Source organism: Erythrolamprus reginae, chromosome 3, assembly GCF_031021105.1.
Source record: "Erythrolamprus reginae isolate rEryReg1 chromosome 3, rEryReg1.hap1, whole genome shotgun sequence".
Lineage (NCBI taxonomy): Eukaryota > Metazoa > Chordata > Lepidosauria > Squamata > Dipsadidae > Erythrolamprus > Erythrolamprus reginae.
The window spans coordinates 231,147,233-231,171,575 of NC_091952.1; the positions used below are offsets into that span (position 1 = coordinate 231,147,233).

A 24,343-nucleotide genomic window follows, 5' to 3' on the forward strand; every position below is an offset into this window, starting at 1 on the left:
TAAGACTTTTAAACTGTGACAAATCAAAGCTAAATTTAGAAGGCAGAAAAGAGCTTACTGACATTTCTTAGGTGCCTGGGTAAAAATAGGCTTTTAACTGGGTCAGATATGTTCATTTTCAGTTTATTAAAAAGACTTTACATTGCATTCACAATTTATTTCAAATAAATAAATAAATAAATATTCCTAACAAATATTAGGGAATGATTTCATTTCTTTTTTTTAAGTTGCAAACATTAATACTTCTTTTTCAGGACTAATTATCTCCCAGTGGTATATAATGGCCAGCACTGAATAGAACTTAATATACAAATGTAAATCCATGAAATAAAGATTTCTCAAGGCTGCATGGAACTCTGAATCCCCTTCCATGCTCCACCGAAATCCTTTTGAGCAGAATTTTGGAAAATAGGTGATTTAATTTCATGCCATTTTTAATTTTTTAAAAAACCTGCTGCTATATCTCCAAGGATACTTAATGCAGTTTTTAAAAATTAACCTCCCCCACAAATTGTTTTTCCAAAGAAAGAATGCAACCATTACCCCAAATTCTTTCCTTGTGTGCTATATCTGGAAGTGATGTGCTGGTGCCAGGAGGCTGTTAGGGTCTGGATGGGTGTCAACAGGCTCAAACTCAACCCCGACAAGACGGAGTGGCTGTGGGTTTTGCCTCCCAAGGACAATTCCATTTGTCTGTCCATTACCTTGGAAGGGATTATTGACCCCCTTGGAGAGGGTCCGCAATTTGGGCGTCCTCCTCGATCCACAGCTAACTTTAGAACATCATCTTTCGGCTGTGGCAAGGAGGTCGTTTGCCCAGGTTCACCTGGTGCACCAGTTGCGGCCCTATTTGGACAGGGAGTCTCTGCTCACAGTCACTCATGCCCTCATCCCCTCGAGGTTCGACTACTGCAACGCTCTCTACATGGGCCTACCTCTGAAGAGTGTTCAGAAACTTTAGATCGTGCAGAATGCAGCCGTGAGAGCAATCATGGGCTTTCCCAGATATGCCCATGTTTTGACAACACTCCGCGGCATCCACTGGCTGCTGATTAGTTTCCGGACACAATTCAAAGTGTTGGTAAAGCCCTACATGGCATCGGACCAGAATACCTACAGGACTGCCTTCTGCCGCATGAATTCCTTCTCCGGGTCCCGTCGACTAAACCAGGGGTCCCCAACCACCGGGCCGCGGACCAGTACCGGGCCGCGGGGCATGTTGCACCGGTCCGTGGAGTTAGCAGCTGCCGGCCCTCATGCCGCCACCCCCTCCCTCCAGCGCTTCGCCTCCCGCCGGGCAAGAGGCTTCGGGAGGCAGGTTCTGCCGGCCACAGGACGATGGATGGGACAGAGGGGCGGGAAGGACCGAGAGGCTCAAGTCTCTTTTGGCTTCTGCCGCGGGGCGCTTTTGCGTTTTTGGCTGGGGGGAGGCAGGAGGGCCAGCCTGACCCCCTGTCTCCAGCGCTTAGCTCCCGCTGGGCAAGAGGGCTTGGGAGGCAGGTTCTGCCGGCCACAGGACGATGGCGGGAAAGAGGGGCGGGGAGGACCAGCACCCCCATGCTTAATCCCGCCCCCAACCACGCCCCTTTCCGCCCCCACTGGGCCATAGAAAAATTGTCTTGCTGAAACTGGTCCCTGGTGGAAAAAATGTTGGGGACCACTGGACTAAACAATGTCATGCGGAGAGGGGCAGCATACAAATCTAAATAATAAAAATAAATAAATAAATCTGGCGGGACCCAGAGAAAGAGCCTTCTATGTGGCGGCCCTGGCCCTTTGGAATCAACTCCCTCCGGAGATTCAAACTGCCCCCACCCTCCTCGCCTTCCGCAAAACCCTGAATCTATGGTGCCATCCCCTTTAGGCTGGTAAGATTTATGTGTGGTTATGATTGGGTAGTATTGACTGTTTTTAATGATATTGGGTTTTTAGTTATAGTTTTTTAATAATTGGATTTGTATCACATTGTTTATTGTTGTTGTGAGCTGCCCCGAGTCTTTGGAGAGGGCCGGCATACAAATCTAATAAATCATCATCATCATCATCATCATTGTTATTATTATTATTATATCTGCTCAACTTTTTAAAAAATGCATTAAATGAGGCCCCCAGTCATCAAAAGGTTGCTTACTTCTGCATTTTATGTGTATATAACACGTGCCCATTCACTAAACATAGCTATTGTGGCATGTCAATGCATTATGATATAAAGATTAATACTTCAGGAAGTTGGCCCTATTTTTGCAGCCAATACATATAGACCTTCAAATGAGCTATAAAACATTCAGAAAACAAACGTTTAAGTGTTTAGAAATAGTAAATTAGAGCCAACTAAAATCTTTCTTGATTCAGCCATATCTTGCCCCTCCATTGCTTTTATTTTTTATTATAGATTCCCATTTTTTTAAATAAAAGGTACCGTATTTTGGAGTATAAGGTGCATCGGAGTATAAGACACACCTTAATTTTTCGGAAGGAAAATAGGGAAAAGAATGTGCTTACCAGGTATTCATCTGACTAGCATCCTTAGTTTGGTCAGCTTCAGCACATTATTTTATCCCCTGGCTAAGGCTTTAAAAAACTTTATTCAGAGAAAGTAACAATGAAAGAGCTTGCAAGGCGGTATGAGCTGGGAACATTGTTAGTACCTGGTTAGGGCTGGAAAGAAACATTTGGAGCAAGTAAAGCAATGAAAGAAAAATCTACAAAGACAGGGTTTGGAGACCATTCTTTGCAGAGAGTAACAATGAAAGAGCTTGCAAGTGGATAAGAACTGGGAACATCGTTAGTAACTGGTTAGGGTTGGAAAGAAATATTTGGAGCAAGTTAGACCAATGGGGGGGGGGAACTGCCAAGACTTAGGGCTTGACAATCGTTTTTCACAGAGAGTAACAATGAAAGAGCTTGCAACCTGGTAAGAGCTGGGAACCTCGTTAGCACCTGGTTAGGCTGGAAAGTAACATTAGGAGCAAATAGAGAATGGGAAAAAAGAACCTACAAATACAGGGTTTGGAAAACATTATTTTCAGAGAGGAACAATGAAAGAACTTGTAAGCCAGTAATAGCTGGGAACATTGTTAGCACCTGGTTAGGGCTAGAAAGAAACATTAGGAGCAAATAGAGAATGAACCCCCCCCCCTACAAATACAGGGTTTTGAAAACATTCTTCACAGAGAGTAACACCTGGTTAGGGCTGGAAAGAAACATTTGGAGCAAGTAAAGCAATGGGGGGAAAAAACCTACAAAGACAGGGTTTGAAAAACATTATTGGCAGAGAGTAGCAATGAAAGAGCTTGCAAGCTGGTAAGAGCTGGGAACATCGTTACCACCTGGGTAGTGGTAGAAAGAAACTTATTTGGAGCAAGTTAGAGCAATGAAAGAAACCCTGCAAAGACTTAGGGCTTGGAAAACATTCTTCACAGAGAGAAACAATGAAAGAGTCTGCAAGGTAAGGGCTAAGCGGCGGGGGGAACTACTCAGAGTATAAGACGCATCCAAATTATCAGTCTCTTTTAGGGAGGAAAAAGGTGCGTGTTATAATCCAAAAAATATGGTACATGCCATAAACATATTTAAAAAATTATATTTTGTCTGCCTGCAAACAAACTGGTGATGGTTGTGTGGCTGGGGATCATCCTTGTCAGTTTCGGAACATTGGGGGTTTTTTTTAAATGTTTTTGATTTGATTTGATTTATTAGATTTGTATGCCACCCCTCTCCACAGATTCCGGTCAGCTCACAGCAGTGATAAAAAAATATACAGTAACAAATCTAATATTAAAAGTCTAAAATAACAAATCTAATATTAAAAGTCTAAAATAACAAATCTAATATTAAAAGTCTAAAAGCCCCATTATTTAAAAAGCATACACACAGACATACCATACATAAAACTACATAGGCAAGGGGAAATGTCTCAGTTCCCCCATGCCTGATGACAGAGGTGGGTTTTAAGGAGTTTACGAAAGGCAAGGAGGGTGGGGGCAATCCTAATCTCTGGGGGGAGCTGGTTCCAGAGGGTCGGGGCTGCCACAGAGAAGGCTGTTCCCCTGGGTCCCACCAGCCGACATTGTTTAGTCGATAGGACCCGGAGAAGGCCAACTCTGTGGGACCTAACCGGCCGCTAGGCAGAAGGCGGTCTCGAAGATATTCTGGTCCAGTGCCATGAAGGGATAGACTATGTGAATGGCAGCCATTTTGATAGAACCAAAATAGTCCATTACCAGCTAAGCGTATGATTATCACTGCATATGCTCACTCATGGAAGGGCTTTTAGTTAAAAGGACCATGCATATTCAGTAGCAGAATTAAGCTATGATAAATTTAAATCAAGGATTTACAATCTCAGTGGCAGAATCTACTTAAAATTGCTTATCATCTAGTCATTCAATCGGAGGTCAGCTGATTGCAATACAAGCAGTTCACAATTTATGACTACAGGTGGGACTGGGATTTCCATTTTAAGATATTGCAACCATAAGTCAAGTTAGGCCCAATGTCCGTGTTTACAGCAATTGTTAAATAAATCACTGCAGTTCTTACAAAAATCACAGTCATTAAGCAAATCCAATTTCCCCAGTTGGTGGTTGTTGTTTTTTTGACATAAATTTGTAAAAAAAAAAAGTTGTCGATTGCAATCATGTAAGTGCAGCTGGTTGTAAGTGCAAGCTAGTTGCCAATAGCTTAAATTGTGATTACATAACTGGTAAGAGTTGCACAACAGTTTTAAATGCGTATAAAAAGCAATAAGTCACTTTTTCTGGTGGCTGCTGTAACTTTGAACCATTATTAAACCATAAATCAAGGATTACCCATGTTTATTCACTTTTGTTTTCTCTATGTGCTCGAGACTTTTGAGTTCTTCAAACATTAGAAGAAACTTGCCACATAAATAAAAATACCTCCCATATCATATTCAGGATTGGAATAAACACCATTAGTGAAATAAAACTATAACAATGCTTATTACCTAAGGCATTACGTTCTGCTGCATTGATAGTCCATGTGAGATATTGATAGATGTTTCAGTTTTCTCTAATGTACAAATCAAATTGGCTTCTTGATGCAGGATGAACTTTACACAATTGTTTTCTTGTGAAACTGTTTTTCTTTCTGAACTGAGACACCATTTGGGAGAAACTGATGCTATGTTGTACTTCCTCTCCACATACAGTAATGATCCAACTTTGTTCTTTCACCATATCATCTTTCTCCGGCATTTATATGAGGGTCACCCAGAAAGTAATGCACCACATTTTTTTTCTTCACCAATTATTTATTGAACTCAAAGAAACATACATACAAGAAAGAATTATGTTTCTTCTACACTCCCTATTTTTCTACATAATCTCTGTCCCATTCTGTGCCCTTCCTCCATCGAAACACAAGGGCGAGTATGCCCTGTCGGTACCACTCCTTGTTCTGGTCACAAAGCCATTTCTGCACTGTGCGAATCACCTCTAATGTCCTTACCCTCTGTGTCAGCGACTAACCGTACTTCTGTTATGCAGATTCTCCCTAAACTGTACACAAACGTTTGTGAATGTTCCTAACAGTTTCTTTTTCCACAGTGAGAAATTCAATGACGACACGTTGCTTGTAACGTACATCACTTACAGACGCCATTTCGGAACACTGTTGCAGCTACGCTATCTGTCTGAAGAAACACAAAATTTACACCTGCACTCCTGACAATTCAAATAATGTATTTCTAAACTTTCACATTCATACCATTACTGTAGGCTGAGAAAAAAAATGTGGTGCATTACTTTCTGGGTGACCCTTGTAGATAACTTCACTTTTCGATCCATAACAGTTCTATCATTAACATACAGCTTTGATGCTTCGTCATTGCTTATCCTATCTTTGAAATATAACCTTTGTCCAAAATAAAATAATTTCCATAAAATACGTTATCTGAATTTTTCATCTACTTGTTGCTAATGTGATTTCCTGGCCATTAATATGCGAATTTATAAATTCTGTGGAATGCACCCTCGAATTTCTAACTACCTGATTATCCTTTGCATGATTAGACGGGAAGATCTTTGATGCCTGCCTAGTCCAGAAACCTATTTTGCACCATGAATACAAGAGGCAGAACTTCAATTCTTTCCTGCCTATGTTTCGTGACAGCTGAAGTTTAGAAGAGAAGTGTTTTTAAGCATCACAAAATAAAATGGGAGGATGGAGGAATGAGTGTATCTGGCTGCAAACTATAGATGGCATTATTATAATTAAGCAAGTAGGAGGATGAGCAAATAGCTACATGCCATAACTTTTGAAGTTCAAAGTTTGGATGCTTTTGAAAGTGTATCTGAAGATCACTTGTTACTTGGAGCACTGCTAATTTGGTGTATTTAAATCTTTTTGTGAAACCTAAAGAGGGATTCTTTCTCATTTTCCCTCTTTTTGATTGGTTATTCCTTTCCCTTTCTTCCTTTCTAAGTTCCTTCCCTGTTCAATGCAATGAGTCTTCCTTGTTCCATATTCATCTTGTTATTATTTTTAAATTGTTGTTATTTTTGATGTTGTTCCTTCTCCTTTTACTGCTTCTGCTGGAAAGAAGAGGGAAATTATATCTGTATATACACTTGTATGTATATGCTTGTACTTTTGTACTTCTAAGTGGTTTGTGTGGGTGAAAATGAGTACAATACAATATCTTACTTTACAGGCAATTGATTTTAATTAGTAGACATTAATTACATTTAAATATATAGTTTATATGTAATTAATACTTAGGTCTGTCGTGGCTGGGTGCTTTTTTTGCAGTGTGAGGTTTCTGGCAAATATACAAAAACTTACTTATACTTTTACAAGTGCACTAGAGTGCCTTCCGTCCCCTGTCCTATTGCTCTCCTATATCTCCTATACCTTTCTTCTATTCCTATATCTCTTCTTCTATTCTTTCATTGATATGTTCTATTACTATATCTTCTTTTCTATTATTTCCTAGATATATTTTACTATGAGTATCTCCTCTATAACCTTCATCATGTATTTTACTATGTGTGTATATATATATATACCCACTAAAACCCTCATTGTGTATTGGATAAAATAAATAAATAAACAATATATATATATATATATATATATATCCATACACATTCAAACATGTATGCCGAAGAAATATTTATTAAATGGGAGAAGAATAGTCTTGGTTATATACTCAAATTTTCTTTTTTGAAAATTGGTCTAGAAAGTTGGCATGCAAAATTATGAACCCATAACTTAAAAAATGTTTTGAGGAGTTAGAAAATTGTACTTGCCCAAATACATTTTTAGAAGATAGAGATTAATCACCTTTCCATATATACTTTGAGGGAAAGCAATAGAAGTACTTTAATGAAGAATAAATTAATTTTATTCCTGTGATTTGTAGCTTTCAAAACTGCAATGGGGAAACTATTGTAACACTGACTAACTGTTGAATCACAAGTGTATAAAATATCTAAAATCGCAGCCTCTTATCATCATTGCTATATAGCACAGTTCTGCATTGTAGTTTATGCTGCAAGATATAAAAATAGCAGATGCACCAGTTTGGATATGCTTCAAAACACATTAAGAGATACATTTCCAGAAATTCTATGCATGCTACACTTCCTTTTAGATGAATACATTATTCAGGATTTAACACTCATTTCATTCTTCACAATTAAAATATTTAAATTCTAACTGTTCAGTGTATATGCAACTTTGTTACTGGGGGTGGTGGTGGTTAGTACACCACTTAGAATAATTCAGGATTGGGGCAGTTGATAAATGCAATAAATAAATAAACTTAGAGTTTGAGTATTAAACTGAAATTTATTTTGTCACTCCATTTAAACCTACGCAACTACTCATAATAATATTCAGCATTTAAATATTAAACAGCAATCAGAGTGTTTTGTTTATGGGAAGCATTTGGATTAGCAGAATATTGCTGTTGTTATCCTAGTTTCTTGTTATGGTCAAATTCGGTAGAGCACCTGCTAAATAAAGGGATTAAAACATTAACCTTTGGAAAGGAAATACCATTTTACTTTGCAAATATCAAAATTGTAATATACGTTTTCTTGTACAAAAACTTGCTTCAACATACTATTTGATTTCATCTTCTGGAAATTCCTGAAAACATTAGCAATATCTGGTGCTGAAGTAGTGGATACTAGATAGGGTGCCGGGGTACACGGAGGCTGCCCTAGAAAGTCAATATTGTTGTGTCAATAATATTCTTCCAGTTATTTAACTTAACTAGATTTATTTTTATTTTACTTATTTATTTATTTTGTCCAATACATAATAGAGAAGAGAAAGATATGTAATAATATAAGTAAAGAAAAAAATAGAAGAAAAGATATAAAAGTATAGGTGAACATATTTGAAAGAAGGAAAATATAAATGAGATAAGGAGAGACAATTGGACAGGGGACGGAAGGCACACTGGTGCATTTATGCACGCCCCTTACTGACCTCTAAGGAACCTGGAGAGGTCAATCGTGGATAGTCTAAGGGGAAAATGTTTGGGGTTAGGGGTTGACACTACTGAGTCAGGTAATGAGTTCCACGCTTTGACAACTCGGTTGCTGAAGTCATATTTTTTACAGTCAAGTTTGGAGCGGTTAATATTAAGTTTGAATCTGTTGCGTGCTCTTGTGTTGTTGCGATTGAAGCTGAAATTTTGAGGTTGTTCAATAAAATAGAAAGAAATGCTATATATACCTCCTCCTGAGTTTCTGAATGAAAGAGGAAATGTAATGAATCGATGAAGAATTTCAGCAGCAGATGCAAAGCATATATACCATATCTTGTTTCACTTTTGGGAGGGTACTTTCTACTGACTAGATAAAAGGATACTACTTGGCTCAAATATAATTATTTATGCCTGAACTAATTTGCACTCTAAGTTCTTTCCTTTAATGCAATGGTTATTACAATGGCTGCCCATGGAGTTATTTTCCAATTTAATTGCTAGATGGAAAACCTAATTACCCAAGCAAAATTATTTTCATACATTCAGTGTAAATAAAACTGGTTTTGATTGTGCATGTTTAAGTTTGAAGATCATATGTAGGTGATAACTGTGAGAACTACCATTAAAATAATGTCTTCTAAGCACTTTTAGTGTTATTGCACAACTCTGAATTTCTATGTTTATATTGGCCATTTAAATGCAATTCTATTTATATGGATACTTGATACAACTAAGTGCTTTCCCTGTTTTTTAGAAGCAGGTGGTAAAAAATTGAAGAGTACAGTACAGCGAAGCACGGAAACCGGGTTGGCTGTAGAGATGAGAAATTGGATGACACGTCAGGCCAGCAGGGAGTCTGCAGATGGCAGCATGAACAGCTATAGCTCAGAAGGAAAGTAAGTCCTGACTGTAATTGTAAGTAAATATCTCTAAAGCAAATGTCATTGATTTAAATTAGATTTAAGATCACAACATTGCACACGAACATACATCATTCTAAATCCCAGTGAGGTTAATTGAATACAGAATTATCATTTTAAAAAGCAATAAATGTGATTCACCCTCTCTCTCTCGATACTGGAACTTCCTATCCAACAAAAAGTTACACACATGCACAAAATGATAGACATCATGAACTCTGGAACTATTAAAAATTTATTTAGTAAACTTTTGTTAGCCCCTGCTAACCTCGTCCGAGTGTAAAATCATCAACTTCCAGGAGACCGAGGTTGTTGCCTATGACACGACAAAAGGACGATGCCTCTTGAAAGAAGCCTGGTTCTCTAACAACTCAATCAATAGATACATTAACTTACCACCGGCTTACCAGGTTTTAAGGCACCGGTAAGGATTTAGTGGAGACTTATTGCTATTGAGGAATGGAGATCGGGGACTTTCGTAAGGCTTTAAAAACACATCTTTGCTGGCAGGCCTGAGGCCAATGAGAATTGATACCTGCTCCGGCGGAATACTATGATTTTGATGAGATGAATGTAGATTGAATGGTCTAAATGCTTTTGGGTTTTAAGAGTAGGTTTCAAATATTTGGATTCATAAATGTAGCTTTTAGCATAGCATTGATTTTGTATTTTTTGTATGCTGTAAGATTTCTTGAGTCCCCTGGAGAAGGGCAGCATAAAAATCCAAAATAAGATAGATAGATAGATAGATAGATAGATAGATAGATAGATAGATAGATAGATAGATAGATAGATAGATGATAGACAGACAGACAGACAGATAGACAGATGAGAGATAGAGAGATAGAGAGAGAGATAGATGATAGATAGATAGATAGATAGATAGATAGAGATAGAGAGATGATAGATAGAGAGATAGAGAGATAGATAGAGAGATAGATAGAGAGATAGATAGATGATAGATAGAGAGAGAGAGAGAGAGAGAGAGAGAGAGAGAGAGAGAGAGATAGATAGATAGATAGATAGATAGATAGATAGATAGATAGATAGATAGAGATTGGCCCAGTGAAGGCATGGCAAACCTGGACCAAATACAGGAGAGCCTGGCAGAGCAGTGTGGGATGGATGGGATGGATGAGGAACAGGGGAGATGAGGAACAACGCAGACCTGTACAAGATCATGGGCCAAACAAATGAATTTGGGGCAGGCAAGAAGTGTGCATGAGAGGGAGAGGAGTAGTGATGAGAGGGAGGGAGCCAGGGAAAATGCCTTCAAAGTAATCCCTGACAGCTTGGCATCACCCCCAGCGGAGAGAAAGTCTAACAATACACAATAGGGAAGGAGGTAATAGAAACTGCACCTCCATCGGCCAGCATGACTAAGACAAAAAGAACAAAACAGGGGAGGCAGGGGTGTGGCCCATCATGCGTGCGATGACTAAATTGATCAGCAGCACATAAAAAGCAAGCATCTCTACAGTGGTGATTTTACACTCTGACAATGTTATCAGGGGCTAACAAAAGCTTATTTAATTTAAATTAAAAGTTCTGAAGATTGTGATGTCTGTCATTTCTTCTATAACTACATCTGGAACTCGCATTTTTAGGACAATTCGATACACAGACAAAGAGAGAGAGAGTTTGTGTGTGTGTGTGTGTGTGTGTGTATGTGCATATGTGTATGTGTTGTTTGTACCTTTTCATTATCAGCAAAAACATGTTACATATACATACATACATACATGAATGATGAGGCAGCAGCCATCTCGATCACCGGAACATAGAAAATTTTAATAAAACCACTTAGCTTTCGTTAGCGTGCTGCTAACTTCGTCAGAGTATTAAAATGCCGTGGGAGACAAACATCTTTATAAAGCATTACTCAGTCTGCTCATTGCCCGCGTCACGGGGCCACACCCTTCCCTCCCCCCTGCGGTAAGCCTAATTGTGGGCTTAATCCTGCTGGCTGAAGGGAGATCTACCGCTTTTGCTCGTGTTTGTTGCCTTTTTCCCTCCCCAAGGGAGGGGGTGGAATTGTGAGGCTTAATCCTGCTGGCTGTAGGGAGATCTACCGCTTTTACTCGTGTCTGTTGCCTTTTTCCCTCCCTTGGGGAGGGAAAAAGGCAACAAACACGAGCAAAAGCGATAGATCTCCCTTCAGCCAGCAGGATTAAGCCCACAATTAGGCTTACCGCAGGGGGGAGGGAAGGGTGTGGCCCCGTGACGCGGGCAATGAGCAGACTGAGTAATGCTTTATAAAGATGTTTGTCTCCCACGGCATTTTAATACTCTGACGAAGTTAGCAGCACGCTAACGAAAGCTAAGTGGTTTTATTAAAATTTTCTATGTTCCGGTGATCGAGATGGCTGCTGCCTCATCATTCACGTATGTACCTGGAACTCGCATTTTTAGGACATACATACATACATACATACATACATACATACATACTGCTCAAAAAATAAAGGGAACACTCAAATAACACATCCTAGATCTGAATGAATGAAATATTCTCATTGAATACTTGGTTCTGTACAAAGTTGAATGTGCTGACAACATGGGAAATTGATTGTCAATCAGTGTTGCTTAATAATAATGATGATGATGATGATGATGATGATGATGATAATAATAATAATAATAATAATAATAATAATAATTTATTAGATTTGTATGCCTCCCTCTTCCCTGTCCTAAGTGGACAGTTTGATTTCACAGAAGTTTGTTTTACTTGGAGTTATATTGTGTTGTTTAAGTGTTCCCTTATTTTTACAATATATATACACATTTGTTTTTACAGTATATATACACATACACACATTCATTCATGCATCCATGCATACATACATACATACATACATACATACATACATACATACATACATACATACCTACATACCTACATAATGGATTTTAGCAGAGCTCATTACTTGAATGATTGATAGTAATTGGCTATTATTCTTGATATGAGAAGACCCATATTGCCACCAGCCACACTTCCCCCTGCTGAATTTTCCTATATCTCACAATACTAATTTCAGGGCCAGTGGTTTAGATGGGCTATTACATAAATAAGGCTGTCGTCTTCTTTACAAATGAAACAAATGAACAGAAGGACAGACATAGCACATGCAAATAATGGGATACAAAAATTAGCCTGTCCTTCCCCAACTATTTTTTCTGGCATGGGAATTTTACTTCAACATAGTTGGTAGGTACCAAGTAGGGAAAAGCTGTATGTGGGGTATATCTAGAAAGAGCACAAAGCCAAGATGTTGGTTACTGCAATATAATCAAAGCTCCTGCCTTTCGTACATGCATGTTGCATGCTTGCACAAAAGGGGCATGGCCTTAAATGTCAACCTTGTGACATTTAAGATGGATGGACTGCTACTCCCAGGATTCGAGTCCAGAAATTTCAGCTTCCCAGGACTTCAACTCTTAGAATTCGCTAACTATGGGGATTTCAAATCCACCTATCTTAAACTTGCCAAAGTTCAGAAACACTGATATAGACACTGTTATATATGTATGAAGCAAGCTATCTTGAGCAACATTCATTTGAAGAGACAGGATAAGCCAGGCAATCATTTGTCAATGACACTGCAAAAGAAATACATTACAAATATTTTTTCAGTCAGTCAAAAAAATGCCAGATTATTTTGGAGACAAGGAAGACACCACAGTAGCTGTGTTCCATCTGGCAAAGCAGAGCATTTTGTAATATTCTAACTAAAAGCGAACTCTTTGGTCTTCATTCAGTGTCATTTTTAATGTATAATTTGGAAGAGGTTTAGAGTAACTCTTGAAGATGAAATACTCTTGAGAACAGAGGAACTGCTGACATGACAGACCTTTAATTAGCAACATTTAAATTCTGTATGTGGCTGAAAATATTAGCAGGAAATGTGTTCTGCCCAATTTTATTCTTTTCAGAAACTATAGAGCCTTAGTGGTGCAGTGGTTAGAATGTAGTACTGCAGACTACTTTGCTTACCACTGGCTGCCTACAATTTGGCAGTTCAAATCTCATCAGGCTCAAGGTTGACTCAGCCATCCATACTTCTGAGGTGGGTAAATTGGGGACCCAAATTGTTGGAAGCAATGTGCAAACTCTGTAAATTACTTAGAGAGGGCTGTGAAGCCCTGTAAAGTGGTATATAAGTCTAAGAGCTTTAAGGCAACTCCCAGTCAATTGTATTACCATATTAAAAGCCACATTTAAAAATAAGATAAAGAACATGAGATATGCTCTCTTTTATTTTCCATATAAGCTACTTAGAGTCTTTTGGTTCCAGACTCCAGAATACTAGTAATACTAGCCGCCCCGAGTCTGTGGAGAGGGGCGGCATACAAATCCAATAAATAATAATAATAATAATAAATAATAATATGATCAAAACTATTTTTAAGATCAAGTAAAATATTCAGCATATTGAGTAATAAATTTATTTTTTGTGTCATGAAATAACATTTGTAAATGTACAGTATATATGGAATGGACATCACTAATGTTGCCTATGTTTACAATTTAATTTATAATGGATTTTTGTGTTAGAACCATTTTAGTAAAGAGAAATGTGCTTTCTATTAGTTTGATCTTTCCTGGTGTGCGGTTGGCAGCAGATAGCCAGTTCAGTGATTTTCTGGATGGACTTGGCCCTGCACAGCTCGTTGGACGCCAGACCCTGGCTACTCCAGCAATGGGTAAGAAATTTTGGCATTTGAATAATCACACTCTAACTGTATTGCTCTTGGTCAATCACCTATATTCACTTTAAATTTGTTGGAATCATTTTGATTTAGAATAGATTTGAAAAGGAAGAAAAACACTCATTAAACGTACACACACACACATACACAAAAATCCCCCACCCCATCTCTCAGAATGGTTATGAGCTTCTGTTGTTGTTTTTCTTAACATTTGCCCTACGTGGTCACAAGTCCCATAACACTAGTCCATATGGATTTTTTTTGTGGCAACTCTGAAAATCTGATCTCTAGAAAACATCATAGTGGTTTATATGGAAAATTGTAATTAGGTTTATGGCTGAATTGGGAAAATATATCCTTTAGCAGTATTTCTGATCCTTTTTCCTCCCATGGCTCATTTCAACCTTGCTTTTCTCCTGGGAGCCCTTGTCCAAATTCTATTATGGATATGGACATGGAACAATGCCTTTCTGGCATCAACTAGATGGTATTTGCAGTATCATACACATCAGGGTTGATTTATTTTGGCTCCCTTGAAACATACCATAATTCCCCCGTTACATCTTTTTCAACTTTATCCGCCTTGAAGTATCCCAGCAGTTGAGAACTGCTGTCCTATCCTTTAAATTGTTAATTATAGATTATAGAAAATATATTGTTCAGTCCCATAAGTAAGAATCTAGTACAGTGGTACCTCGACATATGAGTTTAATTCGTTCCAGACCCGAGCTCTTAAGTCGATCAACTCACATCTCAAACGAATGACTTTAGAGTTTGTTTTTTGCGCCAAGATAACCGGAAGCAAGGAGATTCTTGCACCACCTAGTGGAAGCTCGGCTCGTATCCCGAATTTGAGCTCGGGTGTCGAACAGAAATTTCGCTCGCGTCGCAGCTCGTAACTTGGAATACTCACATGTGGAGCAGCTCGTATCTAGAGGTACTACTGTACAATCGAGAATGATAAGATGTAGTTTTCAGATGACCAAGATAAGATGACCAAGAATGATAAGATGTAGTTTTCAGATGACCAAGATAAGATGACCAAGAATGATAAGATGTAGTTTTCAGATGACCAAGATAAGATGACCAAGAATGATAAGATGTAGTTTTCAGATGACCAAGATAAGATGACCAAGAGCAATTCAGTTAAACTGAATTGCTCTTGGTCAACCACCCATATTTACTTTAAATTTGTTGGAATCATTTTGAATTAGAATAGATTTGAATATATTTACAGATGAGTTATTTAATTATTTAATTTAATGTCTAATATTGTTTAATAACCACAGGCTGTGAGTGCTTGTGCATGTGTGCGCCCGTGCATTCATACTCTTGTACCTACTTTTCATTTTTTGGTCTCTTTAGGTGATATCCAAGTTGGAATGATGGACAAAAAGGGACAATTGGAGGTAGAAATAATAAGAGCACGAGGCCTTGTTGTAAAACCAGGTTCAAAGACACTGCCAGGTAAAAGAACTATGCTTAGATCCCAGAACTTTAAATGCTGTTATAGTGTGTGAGCAGATGGTTTTTCCATAACCTCAACTTTTCCATAACCATAATAGTGAAAGTAGCCTCAGCTTTACGGCACTAAACATCCCCGTAGGGCCCTCCCCATTAGAGACGAAATCTGCACAATATAGTTACTTTTTTTAATCGAAATTTCTAAATTCTGTTCCAGTTTTGATATATGAACATAATTAATAATATGCATATGCATGTAAACTCAGAATGACGGGTCTTTGGTGCTCTCTGAGCTTCGTGCTTTTCATGCAGACATTTCACTATCCAAACTAGCTAACATTATCAGTGCTAGTAAGGAGTGGGGTTTGCTTTCAGTTTATATACTAACCACTTGCCTTGCCAGTGTTGATGGGGATAGTCTTAAAAGTTCCTCGGTTGGGCTGTCTTCTTTGGCAGTTCCTTGATTGGGGCATTGTTTACTTGATTGTTGGTCTGATGTTAATGTTGGGGTTGATCTATATTTATCAAGGTGCTTTGATCTTTTTGTTCCTTTTTTGGCTTTTGGTTGTTTCTTTTGTATAATATACAGTGATCTCTCGATTAGCGCGGGGGTTACGTTCCAAGACCTCCCGCGCTAATCGATTTCCGCGTTATAGTGGTGCGGAAGTAAAAAAACACCATCTACGCATGCGCGCCATTTTTTCATGGCCGCACATGCGCAGATGGTGGAGTTTGCGTGTGGGCGGCGGGGAAGACCAAGGGAAGATTCCTTCAGCCGCCCAACAGCTGATCTGCTCCGCAGCGCGGAAGCAGCGAGGAGCCGAAGATGGGGTAAAGGCAAAGGGGAAACCCCATCTTCGGCTCCTCGCTGCTGCCGCGCTGCGGAGCGGATCAGGTGTTGGGCGGCTGAAGGAACCTTCCCTTGGTCTTCCCGCCGCCCAGGCAAAGGGGAAACCCCAAGATCGCTTGCCGCTTGCCGTATTGCAGCTTGGAGCCTTGCTTCGCCTCCTTCGCTGCAATACGGCAAGTGGCAAGCGATCTTGGGGTTTCCCCTTTGCCTGGGCGGCGCTGGGGCCATGCGGAGCCGCTCATCTAGGGGGGCGTGGACCGGCAAAGTGCCCTCCGCTCTCTCTCTTTCTCCCCGTTACTGGTGTGGTATAAGAGAGAGAAAGAAAGAGAAAGGAGGGCGACTTGCCAGTCCACGCCCCCCTGGATGAGCGGCCCCACATGGCCCCAGCGCCGGACTCCGCCGTTGCCTCCACCCTTGTTCGGCTCTGCAGCTGAGAGGCCACGTCCACCCCCTCCTCGGTGTCCCCGGCACCCAGCGTCCCCACGCCACCTCCACCTCCCGGTAATGCGCCCGACCTCTGCCTCTCTCTTTCTCTGCCTCTCTCTTTCTCTCTCATATACCATGCCGGCAACAGGGAGAGAAAGAGAGAGAGAACTTATTTTTTAATTAATATTTTTTGAAAAACCGCGTTGCAGCGTTTCGCGCTAATCGAGACCGTGCTAATCGAGGGATCACTGTACAGTGGTACCTCTACCTAAGAACACTTCTACTTACGAACTTTTCTAGATAAGAACCGGGTGTTCAAGATTTTTTGCCTGTTCTCAAGAACTATTTCCCACTTACAAACCCGAGCCTCTGAAACTGTAACCAGAAAAGGCGAGGAGAAGCCTTTGTGGGGCCTCTCTAGGAATCTCCGGGGAGGAAACAGGGCTGGAAAAGGCAGGGAGAAGCCTCCGTGGGGCCTCTCTAGGAATCTCCGGGGAGGAAACAAGGCTGGAAAAGGCGTGGAGAAGCCTCTGTGGGGCCTCTCTTGGAATCTCCAGGGAGGAAACAGGGCCGGAAAAGGTGGGGAGAAGCCTCAGTGGGGTCTCTCTAGGTATCTCCTGGGAAGAAACAGGGCCGGAAAAGACAGGGAGAAGCCTCTGTGGGGTATCTCTAAGAATCTCCTGGGAAGAAACAGGGCCGGAAAAGGCAGGAAGAAGCTTCCATTGGGCCTCTCTAGGAATCTCCTGGTAGGAAACAGGGCCTCCACCCTCCCTGTGATTTCTCCAATTGCATGCATTATTTGCTCTTATATTGATTCCTATGGGAAAAATTGCTTCTTCTTACAAACTTCTCTACTTAAGAACCTGGTCAGGGACCGAATTAAGTTCGTCAGTAGAGGTACCACTGTATAGATATTGTTTATGTCTATCTGTCTACTGATGGCTAATTTATCACATGCTTCTAGAAATTCCGTAGCATTCTTTGTCTAGAATGGTCACAGTTTCCCAATTGAAATTATAGTTAAATCTGAATACTAAGCTAAACTCTTAGCATTCTTGGGATCCAAAGCTACTGCTGTGAATTGTCTTTCTGCTTTGTTTAGTTTTCTGTTGAAGACTAAACATCTATTGAACACTGAAGCAGTACTGCTAGTACAGTAATACTTCGTCTTACAAACCTAATTGGTTCCCGGGGGAGGTTCGTAAGGCGAAAAGTTCGTAAGACGAAACATTGTTTCCCATAGGAAACAATGTAAAATGAATTAATGCGTGAAACGAAAAAAACGCAAAAAACCGCCGCCGCCCGGCTGTCACCTTTTGAAACAGCCGGGCGCTTCTCAGCGTTCTCTCAATGCCGAACCCGGAAGTTCGGCAAAAGTTCGGGTTTGGGTGGCCACCGAGAAGCCCCGCTTCCCGGGGCTTTTGAAACAGCCGGGGGGCTTCTCGGCAGCCTCCTGAACGCCGGACCCGGAAGTTCGGGTTTGGCGTTTGGGTTCAGGAGGACGCTGAGAAGCCCCCCGGCTGTTTCAAAAGGTGACAGCCAGGCGGTGGGGCTTCTCGGCGACCTCCCGAACTCGAACCTTTGCCGAACTTCCAGGTTCGGCATTCGGGAGGCCACCGAGAAGCCCCGCCGCCTGGCTGTCACCTTTTGAAACAGCCGGGGGGCTTCTCGGCGGCCTCCCGAATGACAAACCCGGAAGTTCGGGTTTGGCGTTCGGGTTCAGGAGGATGCCTAGAAGCCCCCCGGCTGTTTCAAAAAGTGACAGCCGGGCGGTGGGGCTTCGCGGCGGCGGCAGGTTCGTAAGACGGAAAAAGTTTGTAAGAAGAGGCAAAAAATTTCTGAACCCCGGGTTCATATCTCGGGTTGTTTGTATGGCGAGGGGTTCATATCATGAGGTACCACTGTGTTTGCTAATTCCCAATGCTAGGGAAGAGGGACAAAGAACGGAAAGAGAAGCTTGCATAAGTAATTTATTTTGGTCATTCATAAATGCACTGTGTGAAGATATATTTAGTTGAAGTTAAATATCATTGACTGCTCAAGGGCATAGCTAATGTGAACATTTTCTTAACATTTTCTTATATTTTTCCCTTCCAAAGCACCATATGTAAAGGTGTATCTATTAGAAAACGGAGTCTGTATAGCCAAAAAGAAAACAAAAGTGGCAAGAAAAACGCTGGAACCTCTTTACCAGCAGCTGTTGTCATTTGAAGAGAACTCTCAAGGGAAAGTTTTGCAGGTAATTTGCATCACTATTATGCAGATTAATCATATTTATTTGTTGATTTTTTTAAAAAAAATGCCTGTGCTGCTTCCCATAAAATATTTCAGTTGTGGGGGGACGGGGACCTGAAAAAAATCCTGTTCAACCAGTTAATGTAAAATATACAAATTAAAAAAAGGAATTGAAGAAGAATACATGAGTTAATGTGGAAGTAAATAAACTTTTATCTACACCTTTAATATTAAAAAGACCTCCTTGAAAAGGTAGGATTTCAATAGCCAATGTAAAGGCAAAGGCATAGCTAATGTGAACATTTCCTTAACAGTTATTTATATTTTTCCCTCCAAAGCACCATATGTAAAGGTGTATCTGTTAGCAATGCTTCACACATGAAGAAAAGCATTCCAAAGAGTTGGCAGCCCCATCAAGTAGGTCCTTCTGTAAGTGACCATAAGATAGCATTGTTAATAGGGTTTCCCTAGAGAAGAGAAGTATTTAAACACGTGTAGAATGAAGAAGGCATCCTACTAGAAGCTCCATTTGAGGATAAATAGACCATCTTATGACCCCCAAAAGAAAAAACCACCATAGTAATACATTGCATAATCATTAACAATAATTACTCGTTGCAAGGCAGACTTTACATGGTATAAGACAATTTAGCACTGTTTAAGAAAACAGAATGCAGAGAATTTAGTGAAGAGATCAATTACAAAGAGAGTTGTATTTGGCAGTATACAGTAACAACAACAAAAACGTCTGATTTCCATTGCATCTATATGTTGAGCAAAGGGGAATTTTTCTGTAGCTGCCTTCTAATACCTGCTGTGGGGAGAAAATTACTATATTTCTTTTTCCAGGTTATTTACAAATTTTATTTATTTATTTATTTATTCATTCATTCATTCATTCATTCATTCATTCATTCATTCATTTAATTAGATTTGTATGCCACCCCTCTCCGTAGACTCAGGGTGGCTAACAACAGTAAAAAGACAATATGAACAAATCTAATATTAAAAGTAATGTAAAAACCCCAATTTAAGAAACCAATCATACATACAGACATACCATGCATAAATTTTATAAGCCTAGGGGGAAGGGAATACAGTGATCCCTCTATTATCGCGAGGGTTCCGTTCCAAGACCCCTCGCGATAATCGATTTTTCGCGATGTAGGGTTGCGGAAGTAAAAACACCATCTGCGCATGCGTGCCCTTTTTTTCTATGGCCGCGCATGCGTATATGGTGGAGTTTGCGTTCCCTGCCGCCCACGCAAAGGGGAAACCCCGATTCGGCTCCTCGCTGCTGCTGCGCTACCGAGCAGATCAGCTGCTGGGCGGCCGAAGGAACCTTCCCTGGGTCTTCCCGGCCGCCCACGCAAAGGGGAAACCCCGGCTCCTCGCTGATGCCCACCGCTCGCCCGCCCGCCAGCAAGAGGGGGAAGACCCAGGGAAGGTTCCTTCGGCCGCCCAGCAGCTGATCTGCTCGGCGCAGCACCAGCGAGCAGACGAAGATCGGGGTTTCCCAGCCGCCCACGCAAAGGGGAAACCCCAGCTCCTCGCTGATGCCCCCGCTCGCCCGCCCACCGCCCGCCGCCCGCCAGCAAGAGGGGGAGAGATAGAGAAAGAGAGAGAAGGAAAGAAAGAGATGAGAGAAGGAGGAAGAGAGTGTGAGAGAGGAAGAAGCAAGATAGAGAAAGAGAGAGAGAAAGAAAGATGAGAAAGGAAGGAAGAGAGTGACGTCATCGGGTGGAAAAATCGCGATATAGCGTTTCGCGAAGATCGAGATCGCGAAACTCGAGGGATCACTGTATCTCAATTCCCCCATGCCTGACGAAAGAGGTGGGTTTTAAGAAGCTTACGAAAGGCAAAGAGGGTGGCGGCAACTCTGATATCTGGGGGGAATTGGTTCCAGAGGGCCGGGGCCACCACAGAGAAGGCTCTTCCCCTGGGTCCATTGTTTAGTCAATGGGACCCGGAGAAGGCCAACTCTGTGGGACCTAACTGGTCGCTGGGATTCGTGCGGCAGAAGACGGTCCCGGAGATATTAACATATCAGTGATGACCTGAAAGCTTTTAGGTAATTGGAAATAAGAGCTAAAAAACCATTAGTGGACCCAGCTAATAGAATTATTTCAAAAGCTAGTTGAGGGATGTGATTAATGCACCAGGCTAAAACCAGGAAACTAGGAATTCTAGTCCTGCCTTCAACACAAACCAGCAGAGTGTCCTTGGACCAGACACTATCTCTCAGCCCTAGAAAGACTGAATGGGTAGTTAGAATGATCAAGGAAATGGAGCACCTTCCTTATGAAACCAGCCTTGGTCTGTTCAGCCTTGAAATATGGCGCTTAAGAGGTGATGACCGAAGTGTATAAAATCATGCTTGGGATAGAAAAGGTGGATAGAGAAAAAAATATTTTCTCTATCACACAATACTAGGACGAGGGGGCACTCCCTAAAGCTCATAGGTAAAAAAGTGAGGACAAATCAAGGGAAATATTTCTTCACCCAGAAGATCATTGGTTTATGGAATTCACTTCCAGAAGAGGTCGTGACAGCTGTAAGCCTGAATAGCTTCAAGGCAGGATTAGACAGATTCATGGATGCCAAGTGTATTGGTGGTTATTGAAACAGATGACCAAGTGCCGCCTCTATGTTGGTTGAGGCAGGCAGGATTCCCTTGGGTACCATTTGTTGGGGGTCAAGGGAAAGGGAGGGTTTTGCCTTCTCTTTCTGCTCAAGATCCCCATGTACAATTGATGGGTCACTGTGTGACACAAAAAAAGTTTAGAACTAACTAGAAAGTTTAGAACTAAGACGCCTTAAACAAGATCTAAGTATTGCCAACAAGATCATATGCTGCAGCGTCCTGCCTGTCGGCGACTACTTCAGCTTCAACCACAACAACACAAGAGCACACAACAGATTTAAACTTAATATTAACCGCGCCAAACTTGACTGTAAAAAATATGACTTCAGTAACCGAGTTGTCGAAGTGTGGAACTCATTACCGGACTCCATAGTGTCATCCCCAAACCCCCAACACTTTACCCTTAGATTATCTACGGTTAACCTATCCAGATTCCTAAGAGGTCAGTAAGGGGCGAGTACAGGTGCACTAGAGTGCCTTCCGTCCCCTGTCCTATTGCTCTCCTATATCTCCTATACCTTTCTTCTATTCCTATATCTCTTCTTCTATTCTTTCATTGATATGTTCTATTACTATACCTTCTTTTCTATTATTTCTTAGATATATTTTACTATGAGTATCTCCTCTATAACCTTCATCATGTATTTTACTATGTGTATATAGATATATACTAAAACCCTCATTGTGTATTGGACAAAATAAATAAATAAATAAATTTTTAAAAAAAATACTGGACTCGATGGGCTTTGGCCCAATTCAGCATGGCTCTTATGTTCTGACTACTGAAAATCCACTGTCTCCCAAAGTCATTCCCACATACCATTATAGTTCCTTAGCACTTGGACACATATGGTAGACTATTCCTCTTCAGGAAGGGCACAGCCACTCAGTCATCTAAGGGTAATAGGCATGCTAAATACAGAAGTCAGAAGCCTGTGACAATGATAACTGTAGAAGCAGCGGTGAATTATTTACCATGAGCTTTTAAATTGAGAGTTTTTATAGGAGTGGAACAATATCATCCCCTTTAAGGCAGGGATACCACTCTATCATGCACAGAACTTCACCATCTGCTTCCATTAGTTCAACAAAATGAAAGGTCAAGAGAAGAACATTGTAGCGGTATAGCAATAAAGCCCCTCTTCATCATTTTGGATGGTAAACATTTACATTAATTCTGCATACTGTAATGAACCAGATGGTGCACTGAACACCTCAGTAGCTACTACAACAAAATAAGTGTACATGCCAGTGTGAAGTGCACAAAAGGGTTTTCTGGATGGCTATTTGAGACATTATTCAAGTTACATAGAAACATAGAAGACTGATGGCAGAAAAAGTCCTCATGGTCCAGCTAGTCTGCCCTTATACTATTTCCTGTATTTTATCTTACAATGGATATATGTTTATCCCAGGCATGTTTAAATTCAGTTACTGTGGATTTACCAACCACATCTGCTGGAAGTTTGTTCCAAGGATCTACTACTCTTTCAGTAAAATAATATTTTCTCACGTTGCTTTTGATCTTTCCCCCAACTAACTTCAGATTGTGTCCCCTTGTTCTTGTGTTCACTTTCCTATTAAAAACACTTCCCTCCTGGACCTTATTTAACCCTTTAACATATTTAAATGTTTCAATCATGTCCCCCCTTTTCCTTCTGTCCTCCAAACTATACAGATTGAGTTCATTAAGTCTTTCCTGATACGTTTTATGCTTAAGACCTTCCACCATTCTTGTAGCCCGTCTTTGGACCCGTTCAATTTTGTCAATATCTTTTTGTAGGTGAGGTCTCCAGAACTGAACACAGTATTCCAAATGTGGTCTCACCAGCGCTGTATATAAGGGGATCACAATCTCCCTCTTCCTGCTTGTTATACCTCTAGCTATGCAGCCAAGCATCCTACTTGCTTTTCCTACTGCCCGACCACACTGCTCACCCATTTTGAGACTGTCAGAAATCACTACCCCTAAATCCTTCTCTTCTGAAGTTTTGGCTAACACAGAACTGTCAATGCAATACTCAGATTGAGGATTCCTTTTCCCCAAGTGCATTATTTTACATTTGGAAACATTGAACTGCAGTTAATATCACCCATCATCATGCAATAGGCCTAGCTGTGTGTTTCTCCACTGAATTTCCCAAGATGTGTTATACAACTTGTGCTGATTTCTTTTCTGATTGCATCCCATAAAAGAAGACCCTGAAGCATTGGGTGGTTTCCTTAAACCAGTGTTTCCCAACCTTGGTAACTTGAAGATATTTGGACTTCAACTCCCAGAATTCCCCAGCCAGCATTCGCTGGCTGGGGAATTCTGGGAGTTGAAGTCCAAATATCTTCAAGTTGCCAAGGTTGGGAAACACTGCCTTAAACAACCTCCTATGCAGCAAGGAAACAGTAGCCTGAGTTTCAGTTTGGGATGGGAAAGCAAGTAGGCAAGAGGGAGTAGCTGCTACTAACTGCTAAGGTTTACGTAGGCCATATGCTTGTGCAGATTCTATCACCCAGGTCATGGTTGTCCCAAAGGCTATTTTTCAAGAGGCAATTAGACTTTCTGCTTTTTCATTGAAGACATTTTGCTTGTCATCCAAGAAGCTTCCACAGCTCTGAAATCTTGTAATCTGGAA

General features: G+C 40.7%; 1 protein-coding gene across 29 annotated transcripts in view; it reads left to right on the plus strand.

Annotated features, from left to right (window-relative positions):
* The window catches only part of RIMS2 (regulating synaptic membrane exocytosis 2), a 361,362-nt gene that overhangs the window by 330,692 nt on the left and 6,327 nt on the right, over positions 1 to 24,343 (plus strand). For 25 of the 29 annotated variants that reach the window (XM_070748179.1, XM_070748182.1, XM_070748173.1 and 22 more), the window contains 4 exons: positions 9,219 to 9,360; positions 13,979 to 14,091; positions 15,463 to 15,564; positions 18,937 to 19,076. In XM_070748179.1, coding sequence (XP_070604280.1) covers positions 9,219 to 9,360; positions 13,979 to 14,091; positions 15,463 to 15,564; positions 18,937 to 19,076 — 497 coding nt within the window. The remainder of the gene's footprint in view (positions 1 to 9,218; positions 9,361 to 13,978; positions 14,092 to 15,462; positions 15,565 to 18,936; positions 19,077 to 24,343) is intronic. The other 4 variants (XM_070748204.1, XM_070748188.1, XM_070748198.1 and 1 more) reach the window with 1 other exon arrangement.